Raw genomic sequence first — 16,636 nt, forward strand, 5'->3', positions numbered from 1 at the left:
TCTCACTCTGAGAGAGGAACATAGGTTAAGGGTGTTTGAGAATAAGGTGCTTAGGAAAATATTTGGGGCTAAGCGGGATGAAGTTACAGGAGAATGGAGAAAGTTACACAACACAGAACTGCACGCATTGTATTCTTCACCTGACATAATTAGGAACTTGAAATCCAGACGTTTGAGATGGGCAGGGCATGTAGCACGTATGGGTGAATCCAGAAATGCATATAGAGTGTTAGTTGGGAGACCGGAGGGAAAAAGACCTTTAGGGAGGCCGAGACGTAGATGGGAGGATAATATTAAAATGGATTTGAGGGAGGTGGGGTGTGATGATAGAAACTGGATTAATCTTGCACAGGATAGGGACCGATGGCGGGCTTATGTGAGGGCGGCAATGAACCTTCGGGTTCCTTAAAAGCCATTTGTAAGTAAGTAAGTATTATTATTATACATAAATTATATTTCATATTTAAATTTGAATTCCTATAGCATAATTATTGCAGTAAGCTATTAAATTAATCTACATCACTTAACTAGCTACCTCAACTTAATTATAATTCTTTACATATTATATATATATATATATATATATATATATATATATTGTAAATATTCATTATCTGAATATGAATTTTATCATTGATTAAGGCTGATTAAGTGGAAGAGAAGATGTTATGGCCTTAACTGTACCAGAGAAAATAAAACATTCAACAACCTATTTCATGATCACTGTTATTTCCGTACTTTTTCTTTTTTGTTTATAATATGGATTAAGCTAGGGTCAACGTGAACGTACAGTGGTTGGTATACAGACAAGGAACTATTTCACGATGATCTCGAGTAGAATGGAAAATGTATCTTGAATAAGGAGTCCATAGCCGTAATTAAGGCCATGTTGGAAAATGGCTCACCTGCCTTATATCAGCTATTTACTCTTAACTTTATTATTAAAAACTCAAGTTTAGTTTACAAATTTCTCAAAAATTAACTTTGTTAATAAGAAAGTTTCAATACAATTACAACATATTATAAAATTTAAAATACATTTAATGCTGGGATTGTATGGTATATTTATTACAAATTTCATAATGAAGTACATTAATTTAGTTTGAAAACAGAATTGCCGGTCCCCCAGGGTCAGCGGACCATATTGTACTAACCTACTACGAAGAACAAATATACACTCAGGGACAAAAAAAACCGGACACTTTAATATTTGCTGGTATTTTGCAAAACATTATCTTCTCATACAATATTATGGTAGCCATCTGTTGTTATGGAGACCTGTATACATTGTTGATTGTTTTTTGATTTATAAACAAGCCATTACAACCAAATATTCCAATTTTGCTTTCGGAGTCTCAGCTATAACAATTTTGTCTCAACCATTTTGTGCTTCATTATCGGTATCATTCGTTATTTCTTTATTTTTACATTTTCTGAGTTTAAGTGGGGTTGTAACATTTGTCTTAAAACAAGATGCGACCTGAAGATGTGGCTCGAGCTGTAGCCCTTTACGATGATGGACGCAGTGTACGTTACATTGCAAATGTTATGAATATGGCTAGAAGCACAACCCATGATGCCATAAAACGGTATAGAGAGACCCTAGAATATACCAGAAGACCAGGTTCTGGTCGTCCAAGAGCTACAAATCCAAATGAAGACAGGTATATAGTGTTGAGAGTTCTTAGGGAGCGCAACCTGCCAGCTACTAATGTAGCCCAGCAATTTGTTAACATGCATGGACGCCCAATTTCGGCCAAAACAGTTACAAGGAGGTTGAAAGCAAGTGGACTGATATCAAGTAGACCTGCAACTGGTCCCAGACTTCTCAGGATGCATCGAGTTGAACGACTGCGTTTTGCAAATGATCACAGGATCGGAGAAATGGACAGTGGAGCTGTGTTCTGTTCACCGATGAGTCCCGTTTCAATCTGTGCTCACCTGATGGACGTGAAAGAGTTTGGAGAAGGAGGGGAGTGTTGCATTTCCGAAAATGTGCCGTATGGAGGTGGTAGAGTGATGGTTTGGGCAGGAGTGTGTACGGATGCTCGTACAGAGTTGGTTTTTGTTGAAAATGGAAGACTAACAGCTGATAGGTATATAAGTGAATGTTTGGCTGATCATGTTGTGCCATTTAGCCAATTTGTAGGCGATAATTTTGTTTTAATCCATGAGATCGGAGATTATCTCCAAGAAGTGGGAATCCATGTTCTTCCATGGCCAGCAAGGAGTCCAGACATGAACCCAATTGAACACGTGTGGGACATGCTGGGACGGCGTGTTAAGAATAGACGACCGAGACCAGAATCGTTACAAGAGTTGAGGCGAGCACTTGGCGAAGAATGGGAACTTATTCCTCAAGAAGACATTGCTAACCAAATTGAGAGCATGCCAAGACGTATGGATGCAGTTATTCAAGCCAGAGGGGGTAATACCCGTTACTAAAATGAGTTTTTAATGTTTAAGGCACCATAAAATGAAAAAACAGTTAGACCAAACGATGCCATAGTTATACGCCCTTTGTAATTTTTTGTAAATTTTCTCATCAGAGATTTTTTTTTCAAATGTTGTCGTATAAAGTGCTAAATGAAACATTATTTTGTTTAAATGGGTTTTGTTTCATTTTGAAGTAATTGGCAACAAAATACAAGCAAATATAGAACTGTCCGGTTTTTTTGTCCCTGAGTGTATTTTTAGACATAAATCAATTAACATTAACTACCGTACTAAAAAATTCAAATTAAGTAAGTCTGCTCACAATACAATTTACAAAATCTATACTAATAATAAATCTGTAACCAAATTTTTCCTGGTAATTTTCGATTTTTTCAAAAATAATTGGTGTCAACATGTACAATTAACCATCCTGAGACGGAAAATCGCATTTTTGAAACTATTATCTGTCTGTCTGGATGTTGTTACCTTTTCACGCGATAATGGCTGAACCGATTTATATGAAAATCGGAATATAAATTAAGTTCGTTCTAACTTAGATTTTAGGTTATATATCATTCAAAATACTTTATTTAAAAGGGGGTTATAAGGGAGCCTGAATTAAATAAATCCAAATATCTCGCTTATTATTGATTTTCGTGAAAAATGTTACATGACAAAAGTTTCTTTAAAAATGATTTCCGATAGGTTTTACTCTATGTAAAATTTTGATAGGACTGATATTTAATAAGATAAATGAGTTTTAAGATATCAATGCCAATCAAGCTTTCAGATATAATTCAATGTAAAGTTGATTTGAATAATTTCGACGGAAAAATTATTCCTGGGCTTTGGTTAAACGTACCAACGGTCTACCAACTGACCTACTCGGGAACTCTACTAGACACCGATCTCCTTGCTTGAATTTCGTCCCGATCATTTCTATTTAGCCTATGTACATTTAGTAGTTGCCCAAAATAGTTTTTCCACCTGTTCAGGATTGAATGAGAGTCTGCAAGCAAGTCACCATTCTCATTCTTGATCATATTATGTTCATTCATAAGAGATTTTCATATTTCATTATAACACTCTTTTTAAATGCATTAACATCAGCGTTTATTTCTAGTAGATTAACAAATTTAAGATTTCAATTTATCATTACAACGAAATTTGACACTTAAGAGTTTTAGTACATGAACTTACGTCAGCAACCCCAATATTAAAAACTTCGAGACAAATACAGGAACATTTTACACTACAAACAATCTGTCACAAGCTCCTTCTGCTCATTAAACACCAACAACTCTCTCTCTCTGTCTCTCTCTATTGAAAAGCTCACTTCCTCCATATTTCCTGACTTGTTACATACATTAACATCAACTCCTACCTTATTTAAGAACGTCAATAATTCCACACTGCCACATTCCGTAGCAATAGATATTGGACTAACACCATCCTTGTTACATGCCATAACATCAGCGCCTGCTTCTAATAAGAGCTTCACAAGATCTACATTAGCATTTTCCATTGCAGCGAATATTGGACTATAACATTTCACGTTTCGTTCATTGACATTTGCTCCATGTTCTATTAGGAGCTTCACAATACCAAAATTACCACTTTCCACCGCAGCGAATATTGGACTATTACCATTAATGTTACGTGCAGTGACATTTGCTCCATTTTTTATTAAGAGCCTCACAATAGCTAAATTACCACTTTCCACCGCAGCGAATATTGGACTGTCACCTTTAATGTTACGTGCATTTATATCTGCTTCAAATTCTATTAAAAACTTCACAGCATCTAAATTACCACTTTCCACTGCAGGGAATATTACACTATTACCTTTAACGTTACGTGTATTCATATACGCATTAAATTGTGTTAAGAGCTTCAAAACATCTACATTAGGCCTACTACTTCTCACTGCAGCGAATATTGGAGTATCACCTTCAATATTACATACATTCACATTTCCTCCACATTCTATTAACAGCTTCACAACATCCACATTACCACTTTCCACTGCAGCGAACATTGGACTGTTACCTTTCACGTTACGTTCATTGACATATACTCCACAGTCTATTAAGAACCTCACAAGATCAGAATTGCCACTTTCCACTGCAGCGAATATTGGACTATCACCTTTAATGTTATATGCATCGACATTTGCTCCACATTCTATTAAGAACCTCACAACATCTAAATTACCACTTTTCACTGCAGGGAATATTGGACTATCACCTTTCACATTACTTTCATTCACCTTTGCTCCACATTCTATTAAGAACCTCACAACATCTAAATTACCATTTTCCACTGCAGCGAATATTGGACTATCACCTTCCACGTTACGTTCATTCACCTTTGCTCCACATTCTATTAAGTACCTCACAACATCTAAATTACCACTTTTCACTGCAGCAAATATTGGACTATCACCTTTCACGTTACATTCACTGACATTTGCTCCACATTCTATTAAGAACCTCACAATATCTAAGTTACCACTTTTCACTGCAGCAAATATTGGACTATCACCTTTCACGTTACTTTCATTCACCTTTGCTCCACATTCTATTAAGAACCTCACAACATCTAAATTACCACTTTTCACTGCAGCAAATATTGGACTATCACCTTTCACGTTACATTCACTGACATATGCTCCACATTCTATTAAGAACCTCACAACATCTAAATTACCATTTTCCACTGCAGCGAATATTGGACTATCACCTTTCACGTTACATTCACTGACATATGCTCCACATTCTATTAAGTACCTCACAACATCTAAATTACCATTTTCCACTGCAGCGTATATTGGACTATCACCTTCCACGTTACGTTCATTCACCTTTGCTCCACATTGTATTAAGAACCTCACAATATCTAAATTGCCACTTTTCACTGCAGCAAATATTGGACCATCACCTTTCATGTTACGTGCATTGATACTTGCTCCACTTTCTGTTAGGAGCCACAAAAGATTTAAATTAGCACTTTCCACTGCAGCGAATATTGGAGTATCACCTTTAATGTTACACGTATTAACATTTGCTCCACATTCTATTAAGAACGTCAGAACCTCTAAATTACCATTTTGCACTGCAGCGAATATTGGACTTTCGTCTTTAACGTTACATTGATTCACATTTGCTCCATATTCTACTAAGAGCCTCACAATATCTAAATTACCACACTTTGCTGCAGTAAATACTGGACTATCACCTTCCCTGTTGCGCATCATAACATCGGAACCTGCTTTTATTAACAGCATCACTACATCTGCATCTCCACTTTCCACTGCAGTAAATATTGGACTATCACCTTTGACGTTACTTGCATTGACATTTGCTCCATACCCTATTAAATGCCACAGAATTTCCAAATTACCACCTTCCACTGCAGCGAATATAGGAGTATCACTATTCTCGTTACATGCATAAGCATTAGCGCCTGTGCATAATAAGAGACTCACAAGATGCACGTTACTACTCGCCACTGCAGCGAATAGTGGAGTTTGACCAAACTTGTTCAATGCATTAATGTCAGTGCCTTTCTCTGTTAAGAGTCTCACAAAATTCACAGCATCGAAACTGGCTGCATTGAAAACTGGACAATTACAACGTTCCACCCATGCAGTAACATTAGCGCCTTTTTCTATTAAGAGCCTGACAAGATGCTCGTTACCACTTTCCATTGCAGCCAATATCGGCATAAGACCAAACTCATTACATGCTTTAACATCGGCGTCATTTTCTATTAAGAATTTCACAATTTCTACATCGCGACTGAAATTTGCGTCCAGCAAAGGGGTATTACAGAACGAATCTTGTGCATTAACATTTGCACCTTTTGCAATCAGCAGCCTCACAGTTTCTGTGCGACCTTCTCTAACAGCCCATGCCAAAGCTGTTCTGTTCAGAGAGTCTTTAATTTCTAACGGACGTTCGTCAGCAGCAGACGACAGATCTCTTGTATTCGAGTCTCGTGTTTCTGCAGACTCCAGCAAAAATTCCAGCAGTTTGGTCTGCCCTGCGCCAGCAGCTATGTGCAACACTGTGGCAGTAACGGCCCTCCAATCAACTACTTCCTGAACGGGGTGATCCAGGTGTAAGCCATTTTCAAACATGAACTTTGCAATATTTATATATCCCCGTGACGCAACTATTTTTAAAACCCTTCTTATAAACCCTTCGCTCTTGATCAATTGCATACTGAAGATCATGTCACTCCTTCGTGCCTCATTATTCAGCAACATGTCAACAGCTGACCAGGCTTGTAGCTTGTCAGCCAGTGTGAGAGGTCGCCAGCGAAACACTTCATCTTCAATTCCACAATCAGGATGATGCTGCAACAATAGCTCTATGATTGCACACGTAACATTGTCGGGAGCAACATCATCACTTTCTGTATGATTGATAACAGCCAAGTGTAAAGGCGTCCTCCCACCCTTATCCCTTTCATTCACAGCACATTCAGGGGATAATAGCAATTCACAAACAGATTGCTTGTCTTCATTCAGGATGGCAGTATGCAATGCAAAGCCTTGTGCAAGAATCCTATCAAAAAATTCCCTCACAATTTTAAACTCCTTGTTAAATAATATCTGATTTAAATATTCTGTCTCAGTTTCAATTTTTTTTGTGAACCACTTCGCGGCAAAAAACTCTAGAAAGGTTCTGTGGATAAACACTGCTCTAGAATTTACAATACGAGTAACAATTCCAACTTTGTCGTTTCCTTTTTCAAAACGGTCCTGAAAACATTCAACTCGTCTCATAATATCCTCGGAGGACTGTAGATTGTGAAGGTCTTCAGTGCTCAGCAAGGAGTGCACGGCACATGTCATGTGGTCCTTCTCGCACTCCTCCCACTGCGACTGCAGTAACTGCCGCTGTACCGGTTTTGTCACATCCACTCGGCCCTTTTCACCCATACAGATATTCCACTTCCTATCCACGAATCTGTTATACAGTTCCAACAAATCCAGTTTGCGGTGATGTATCATCTCCCCTGATTGACAATATTGAGAAGCGTCAGTCTGAAATACTTCAGCCAACATATGAATCTGTAGAGGAATTTCTGTGAAATGCCCAGGTTTGTCACTGAAGGACTCTCCTGTCGCCTTCAACAAGCTGTCAATGAATATGTCTAAGTTATAAGAACCGTTATTTATATTACTCCAAAGTTTAGCGAGAAAATCACGTTGATTTTCATTTGTGAAAGGTTGAAGTTGAAATGGAAGACAGAAGAACTCCTTTTCCAGCATCTCCTTCATAACAGATCGAGACGTGATCCACATCTGTTTGAACTTATATTTCATAAGTCTGCTCAACATGTGCAACACCGTATCTGCATAGTCTGGGCTGATCTCATCAAACCCATCTATGAGAAACACGATATTGCCTGCATTCTTCAACTCATGTGTGAATAGCAACCTAGCAAAACCAGTGAACTTTCCTGCCTGCGACAGAAGTTCAACTTCATATTCTTCTGACTCTTCAAACTTACTCAGATAATCAGTGTAGTCGTTCAGCATTATAGTCACCACCCAACATGTGGAGTCACTTCGTTTGAACTCCTGGGCTACATTCACAATTTCTGTCGATTTTCCCATGCCAGGATTAGCCACAATCAACTTGATCCTGTCAGAGAGGAGCATGACTTCCTCCAAGCTTCTGTTTGAGATTTTATCCATCATGTGGAATTTAATTTTGGATATACTTCCTTTGGTCTTTTTTAAAATAAAGCCTGTATCTTCTTTATGAAGCCAATGAACTTCATCAAATACATTTGAAGCTTTCTCAAATTCCTCCTGGCCTTCAATAACGAAACACCGACACTCAGTACTTCTATAATGTTTCATTTCATCAAATTTCTCTATCTTTTTGTCACATGGAACTAATTTATTCAAATATTCTTGTGATACTCCACTCACAACAAGGCATATCCCATTATCAGAAAATATTGCCTCACTCACATGTTCTTTCCTGAAAAAATTACGAGGGATATAGTAATCATATTGCTGAGTAAGTATACCTCCAAAACTTTCCACATATCCAGAGAGCACCTGAGTCACAATATCAGCAGTTGCTACTTGGTTCAATACTGTGCTATCGACTAACGAGCTAAGTTTGATGGACTCACCTTGGAAATCTATTCTGCATTGTAATACACGTTGTTTTGATTCCTCATCCAGTTGCCCAAAACAAAACTCGTCTCTATATATCAGAGATATTAATTCTCTCTCTTCTACACTGTCATGAATCACAACAAGGACCTTTCCTGAACCTAAATGCTGGAGTAATTTTTCTATCGCCTCAACCCAACCATCAATTACAAGCACATCACATCCAGGCCAGCGACCCCACAATGCCAACACTTCACTCATTCTATCCTTCAACACGTTGCCATCTACAAGAATCTTCTCGTCAATGCTTTGGTGAAGTTTCAGACAAGTGAGAGCGTTAGAATTCTGAACTCTCAGAAGTCCTCCGCCTTCCGGGAACTGCTGTCTAAATAAGTTTAACTCTCTTTCATCAAATTGCAGATTAAACTTTGCCAGCTGATCTATTTTTGCTCTACTTAAGTCATCAACACTGCACTTCACTATATCCTTCCAAAACTCTACGTTTTCCGTGAGGTAAGAACCAGGGCCTTCCATCCAGCTCGTTATATTAGTTAGAAATGTCTGGAACTGAGAATCCGTCCCCAATGCCCTAAGAAGTTCAGTTCTGATCAAGGAATCAAGCTGCCTCTCACTTGCTTGTTCTGTGCAGAACCTGAACTGATGGAGGAATTGGTTGAAGTCAGGCTCGTTCTTTAACCCGGGAAAGTCATTTTCAGATAAACGTAAGCATTTTCCTCCTGTCATGAGAACTTTCTGGACATCAGAATCCTCAACACTTTTACCTATAGGCACGACAGCATTTGTGTAAACAACAAACTGCACATCGCTGAATGGACCCCACAGTTGCAGGTCAGTTTTCTGCTCCCAGTTCTCCCTGAGATTGCAGTAAGAACTGTAGTGCTTCTCCATTTTGAAGACTCTGCGTACTGAGTATGTTCTCTTTTCTGCTGAGTCTTGTGCCCCTAGCTTATGCTTCAACTGCACGAAAACTGTTTTACCTGCAGCGTTCAGTACTAAATCATCAAACTTCCCAGCTGCATCCATGTTGGAGGCAATATGAAATCTCTTTCCTTCATTGACCAATCTAAGGAAGAGAAGTCCAGCCATTTTAACTTCATAGTTATAGCCTTCATTCCTGCAGGCTCCATCTGTCTTTTCGTAAACCTGAAATTAAATACATCACAATCGGTCTAGTATGACGCCTTAGACTGTTTGCCAGCAGTTGTTTAACCTAAATGGTACATGTGTGTCCTTTATGGAATTTGGGTTCTAAATCTTACATTTATGTATATGTATATATAACTGAATCGATTTTTTGTAAAAACAATTGGTTTTCAGATAAACAGGAAAAACTTCTTAAAAAGTTATCTGAAAAGAAGTACAAATTAAATATGTTGTACATACTTAGAAAATGTGTAGGAAATATACATTCTACAATAAAACACTTCTAAAAAGCTGTCTCGGAAAATTATTAGCTTTCTTGTACTGCTTATTTATGCAGTTCTGAAAGGAAAAACAATTGAAGACCTCTCTCCAATAAAAGTGTAACCAACAAACCTACAATACGCGTTTGAGGAGAAAGAAAATAATTTCAGGGGCATATTTCGTTAGGCTTAATATTTACTGGCAGAACCTTTTGGCTTATCAAGGATAAAAGTTTATTCAGCTATTGGATGTTAATGTTATAAATGAGTGCTTGAAAATTAATTTTTCCACCGAAATCACATATTTAATTAATTTGATGTTACACTCTTTTATTTCAAGGGAGATCTTCAATTATTACTACAGCATAACAATTTAAAATACTTATTGTATTGTGTTTAGTCTCACCTTATACAACATCTTGACCATCTACATCACCTTTAGTAACAGGACAGTTAATAATATCATCATAAAAATGATCATATTTCTGTGGGATGTAAAGTGACGTGCAGTTTCTCCAAACATTGAAAGATCTCCGATTTTACCATAGCATTAGGTTCAGCATTGGCATGACGTGACCTTATTGCACAAACATGGAGATCGACACTGAAGGAACAAGCTAGTGCCATAACTCAATGTCGATCAAAACCTGACATGTGTTGTTTTACAAGAAATTGATTCAACAGTGTCTTCAGGATTGAAGTATTTTCTAATTTTCTGTCTTTAGCATTCAGTTTGTCTATCATTTTCACATTACGAGCATGTAAACTCTGAAACAATACTAGTAGTATAAATTATTGCTGTAATAGTGGTGGTAGTAGTGTGGTAGTAGTGGTGGTAGTAGTAGTAATAGTGGTAGTAGTGGTGATAGTTGTGGTAGTAGTAGTGGTTAGTAGTAGTAGTGATAGTGGTAGTAGTAGTGATAGTGGTAGTAGTAGTGATAGTAGTAGTAGTAATAGTGGTAGTAGTAGTGATAGTAGTAGTGGTAGCAGTAGTGATAGTGGTAGTAGTAGTGATAGTGGTAGTAGTAGTGATAGTAGTAGTAGTAATAGTGGTAGTAGTAGTGATAGTAGTAGTGGTAGCAGTAGTGATAGTGGTGGTAGTAGTAGTAATAGTGGTAGTAGTAGTAATAGTGGTAGTAGTAGTAATAGTGGTAGTAGTAGTAATAGTGGTAGTAGTAGTAATAGTGGTAGTAGTAGTAATAGTGGTAGTAGTAGTAATAGTGGTAGTAGTAGTAATAGTGGTAGTAGTAGTAATAGTGGTAGTAGTAGTGGTAGCAGTAGTGATAGTGGTGGTAGTAGTAGTAATAGTGGTAGTAGTAGTAATAGTGGTAGTAGTAGTAATAGTGGTAGTAGTAGTAATAGTGGTAGTAGTAGTGATAGTAGTAGTGGTAGCAGTAGTGATAGTGGTGGTAGTAGTAGTAATAGTGGTAGTAGTAGTAATAGTGGTAGTAGTAGTAATAGTGGTAGTAGTAGTAATAGTGGTAGTAGTAGTGATAGTAGTAGTGGTAGCAGTAGTGATAGTGGTGGTAGTAGTAGTAATAGTGGTAGTAGTAGTAATAGTGGTAGTAGTAGTAATAGTGGTAGTAGTAGTAATAGTGGTAGTAGTAGTAATAGTGGTAGTAGTAGTAATAGTGGTAGTAGTAGTAATAGTGGTAGTAGTAGTAATAGTGGTAGTAGTAGTAATAGTGGTAGTAGTAGTAATAGTGGTAGTAGTAGTAATAGTGGTAGTAGTAGTAATAGTGATAGTAGTAGTGGTAGCAGTAGTGATAGTGGTGGTAGTAGTAGTAATAGTGGTAGTAGTAGTGATAGTAGTAGTGGTAGCAGTAGTGATAGTGGTGGTAGTAGTAGTAATAGTGGTAGTAGTAGTAATAGTGGTAGTAGTAGTAATAGTGGTAGTAGTAGTAATAGTGATAGTAGTAGTAATAGTGGTAGTAGTAGTAATAGTGATAGTAGTAGTGGTAGCAGTAGTGATAGTGGTGGTAGTAGTAGTAATAGTGGTAGTAGTAGTGATAGTAGTAGTGGTAGCAGTAGTGATAGTGGTGGTAGTAGTAGTAATAGTGGTAGTAGTAGTAATAGTGGTAGTAGTAGTAATAGTGGTAGTAGTAGTAATAGTGGTAGTAGTAGTGATAGTAGTAGTGGTAGCAGTAGTGATAGTGGTGGTAGTAGTAGTAATAGTGGTAGTAGTAGTAATAGTGGTAGTAGTAGTAATAGTGGTAGTAGTAGTAATAGTGGTAGTAGTAGTAATAGTGGTAGTAGTAGTAATAGTGGTAGTAGTAGTAATAGTGGTAGTAGTAGTAATAGTGGTAGTAGTAGTGATAGTAGTAGTGGTAGCAGTAGTGATAGTGGTGGTAGTAGTAGTAATAGTGGTAGTAGTAGTAATAGTGGTAGTAGTAGTAATAGTGGTAGTAGTAGTAATAGTGGTAGTAGTAGTAATAGTGGTAGTAGTAGTAATAGTGGTAGTAGTAGTAATAGTGGTAGTAGTAGTGATAGTAGTAGTGGTAGCAGTAGTGATAGTGGTGGTAGTAGTAGTAATAGTGGTAGTAGTAGTAATAGTGGTAGTAGTAGTAATAGTGGTAGTAGTAGTAATAGTGATAGTAGTAGTGGTAGCAGTAGTGATAGTGGTGGTAGTAGTAGTAATAGTGGTAGTAGTAGTAATAGTGGTAGTAGTAGTAATAGTGATAGTAGTAGTGGTAGCAGTAGTGATAGTGGTGGTAGTAGTAGTAATAGTGGTAGTAGTAGTAATAGTGGTAGTAGTAGTAATAGTGATAGTAGTAGTGGTAGCAGTAGTGATAGTGGTGGTAGTAGTAGTAATAGTGGTAGTAGTAGTAATAGTGGTAGTAGTAGTAATAGTGGTAGTAGTAGTAATAGTGGTAGTAGTAGTAATAGTGGTAGTAGTAGTAATAGTGGTAGTAGTAGTAATAGTGGTAGTAGTAGTAATAGTGATAGTAGTAGTGGTAGCAGTAGTGATAGTGGTGGTAGTAGTAGTAATAGTGGTAGTAGTAGTAATAGTGGTAGTAGTAGTAATAGTGGTAGTAGTAGTAATAGTGGTAGTAGTAGTAATAGTGGTAGTAGTAGTAATAGTGGTAGTAGTAGTGGTAGCAGTAGTGATAGTGGTGGTAGTAGTAGTAATAGTGGTAGTAGTAGTAATAGTGGTAGTAGTAGTAATAGTGGTAGTAGTAGTAATAGTGGTAGTAGTAGTGATAGTAGTAGTGGTAGCAGTAGTGATAGTGGTAGTAGTAGTAGTGATAGTGGTAGCAGTAGTGATAGTGGTGGTAGTAGTAGTGATAGTGGTGGTAGTAGTAGTGATAGTGGTGGTAGTAGTAATGATAGTGGTAATAGTAGTAGTGGTGGTGGTTGTAGTAGCAGTAGTGGTAGCAGTAGTGATAGTGGTGGTAGTAGTAGTAATAGTGGTAGTAGTAGTAATAGTGGTAGTAGTAGTGATAGTAGTAGTGGTAGCAGTAGTGATAGTGGTAGTAGTAGTAGTGATAGTGGTGGTAGTAGTAATGATAGTGGTAATAGTAGTAGTGGTGGTGGTAGTGGTAGTAGTAGTAGTAGTGATAGTGGTGGTAGTAGTAGTAGTGGTAGTAGTAGTAGTGATAGTAGTAATAGTAGTAGTGGTAGTGGTAGTAGTATAGTAGTAGTAGTCATAGTGGTAGTAGTAGTAGTAGTGATGGAAGTAGTAGTAGTGATAGTGGTAGTAGTAGTGGTAGTAGTGATAGAAGTAGTAGTGATAGTGGTAATAGTAGTAGTGGTGGTGGTGGTAGTTGTAGTGGTGGGAGTAGTAGTAGTAATAGTAGTAGTAATAGTAGTAGTAGTATTAGTAGTAGTAGTGATAGTGGTAGTAGTAGTTATAGTGGTGGTAGTAGTGGTAGTAGTAGTGGTAGTTATAGTGATGGTAGTTGTAGTGATAGTAGTATTAGTAGTAGTAGTGGTGGTGGTGGTGGTGGTGGTGGTGGGAGTAGTAATAGTGGTAATAGTAGTAGTGATAGTAGTAGTATTAGTAGTAGTAGCAATAGTGTTAGTAGTAGTAGTATTACGTATGGGCGAATCCAGAAATGCATATAGAGTGTTAGTTGGGAGACCGGAGGGAAAAAGACCTTTAGGAAGGCCGAGACGTAGATGGGAGGATAATATTAAAATGGATTTGAGGGAGGTGGGGTATGATGATAGAGACTGTATTAATCTTGCACAGGATAGGGACCGATGGCGGGCTTATGTGAGGGCGGCAATGAACCTTCGGGTTCCTTAAAAGCCATTTGTAAGTATGTAGTAGTAGTATTAGTAGTAGTAGTGATAGTGGTAGTAGTAGTTATAGTGGTATTAGTAGTAGTAGTGATAGTGGTAGTAGTAGTAGTGATAGTAGTAGTAGTGATAGTAGTAGTAGTAGTGATAGTAGTAGTATTAGTAGTAGTAGCAATAGTGTTAGTAGTAGTAGTAGTATTAGTAGTAGTAGTGATAGTGGTAGTAGTAGCTATAGTGGTATTAGTAGTAGTAGTGATAGTGGTGGTAGTAGTAGTAGTAATAGTAGTAGTAGTAGTAGTAGTAGTGATAGTGGTAGTATTAGTAGTAGTAGCAATAGTGTTAGTAGTAGTAGTATTAATAGTAGTAGTGATAGTGGTAGTAGTTATAGTGGTATTAGTAGTAGTAGTGATATTAGTAGTAGTGATAGTGGCCCTTGTGAACGAATATGACCGACCTTCCCGATTGAGTAATGTACTATGGAGCCAGAAGCAGGGGCGGCTCGTCCATAAGAGCTGGGGAGCTGCAGCACTCCCTGTTTTGACAGGAAAATAAAAATAATATTTGTTTTAATTCGTAGAAGAATTGTTACAGCTTTTATTGGTAAATTGCTTTATATTTCATCTGGCCGGGAATATGTACTATTATCTTATGCATAATCTTTTTGCGCGTCGACTGTATTGGAATTGACACTGCATTCAAATTCGTCCAGGGATCTGCAGGGTGGTCAGCTCATAGAGAGTGTGTTGCATGGTCAGGGGGTAGAGAGGTGAAGGGAAGCAGAGGGAAACTGCCGCTGTTAAAACCCATATTTCGCTGCAGTGGCTTGCAGAGCCAGGCTACAAGGGAACATCTTTCCCCCCCTCCCACACCGCTATTGTAACGCTACGTCAAATGGATTCTTTATTCCCTTCAAGCTTAATGACAACATTTTTATTTTCTCTTCACATACATATTGTTGTAGAATCTTATCGAGTTAATATAACGAAATTAATTTCTCTTTTGCCTTATTACGTATATATCCAGCAGAACCTAATATTTGCCTTAACTCAAAATGATTGCACGAGTAGAATCCTTTTGATATAGCACGTAAAGTACGAAAGAGACTTCTTTTCCAGTTTTAGAAAATTGTTGACCATCAGTATATCTGAGTGTTGCTTTGGTGTGACGTCTTAATACTGTAACTTAACCAGTGCAAATGTGCAAGCATGAGTGTGTGTGAATTACAGAATATTAATTTTATTTTTCTCAACTTTCCCTTGCGGAGAATATTGACGTAATGAAGTGAAATTAAAGGGTCGTTCGTTACCCGACTTAAATCTTACTCAAGCTTCTTCCAGCCGAAATAGTGCATATATGTAAGGAAGTATAACAATGAAATTTACGCTGAGCATTTGTGGTTGCCTCCTCTTCGGTGGTGATACTGCATAGACTAGGAATGGTGTGACAGATTTAGGACATTTGCCCCTAAAAATTAAAAAGCACGAATCTTCGCAGTCTCACCTGAAAAATGTTGTTTCATTGGCTATGTTAGGCAAAACTAATATTGCTGTGCAATTAAGAGAAACGAACAGAACAAACATTCTCAAACATAATCAAGAAGTGAGAAAAAATCGTGAAATTATTTAAAAAAATATTGATTGTATCAAATTTTGTGGCCAATATGAACTTTCCCTTACGGGACATGATGAAAAAACGATTCGAAGAACCCTGATGTATTTCGTGGGTTGCTACAGTCCGTGAGTAATCTAAACGAGCCTATCACAAATAATTTGGAACATGTCACTGTTTAAGGTAATTCTAAGACAATTCAGAATGAACTGGTAGATTGCAAGTTGAGTGTCTGCCGATTTGAAATTCAGACTGAAATCGATGGTATCAGTTTTTTTTTTAGCGATTATGGCAAATGATCCCACAGACATCTCCCAACTAAGTTAGGAAGTTTTGGTTTTTCGATATGTAGTGCATTTATTTTTGTCCTATACTTATTAGTAATGGTATCAAGAAGTGAAATTTGTATGTACCAAAATCTACTGCAGCTCCCCCAATCCATAAGTTCACGAGCTGCCACTGGCCGGAAGGATAAAAAAAGTTCTACTTCGCCTACTTCTCCTTCTCTGATGATGAGAGTATTTGTAGTAATTCATGTGGGTTTTGTTCTGAAATTCTTTGGTGCTATAAAGTCGACCTACTGTGAGCCTGACATTTTCAAACTTGCTACCATGATTAATAGTGCAGCAATTTCGAAGATTCTTGTTGAGGAACATTATTTGTATACTAGCCGTACCCGTGCGCTCCGCTGCACCCGTTAGAAATAAATATAAAGTAATTACATAATTAAAATAGGACGTTTGATCCAGGGAACATTCGTGTTTGATAGAAGGATAAATCGTTT

The 16,636-nt window shown here is 37.5% G+C and overlaps 1 protein-coding gene across 1 annotated transcript in view; it reads right to left on the reverse strand.

Moving 5' to 3' along the window:
* Positions 1 to 602: 602 nt before the first annotated feature.
* LOC138691895 (uncharacterized) overlaps positions 603 to 16,636 on the reverse strand; it is a 28,136-nt gene continuing 12,102 nt past the window's right edge. Inside the window, exon 3 of the mRNA XM_069814481.1 lies at positions 603 to 9,742. Within this exon, the coding sequence (XP_069670582.1) occupies positions 3,689 to 9,742 (6,054 nt within the window). The 3' untranslated portion in view covers positions 603 to 3,688. The remainder of the gene's footprint in view (positions 9,743 to 16,636) is intronic.

Source organism: Periplaneta americana, chromosome 16 (genome assembly GCF_040183065.1).
Source record: "Periplaneta americana isolate PAMFEO1 chromosome 16, P.americana_PAMFEO1_priV1, whole genome shotgun sequence".
NCBI lineage: Eukaryota > Metazoa > Arthropoda > Insecta > Blattodea > Blattidae > Periplaneta > Periplaneta americana.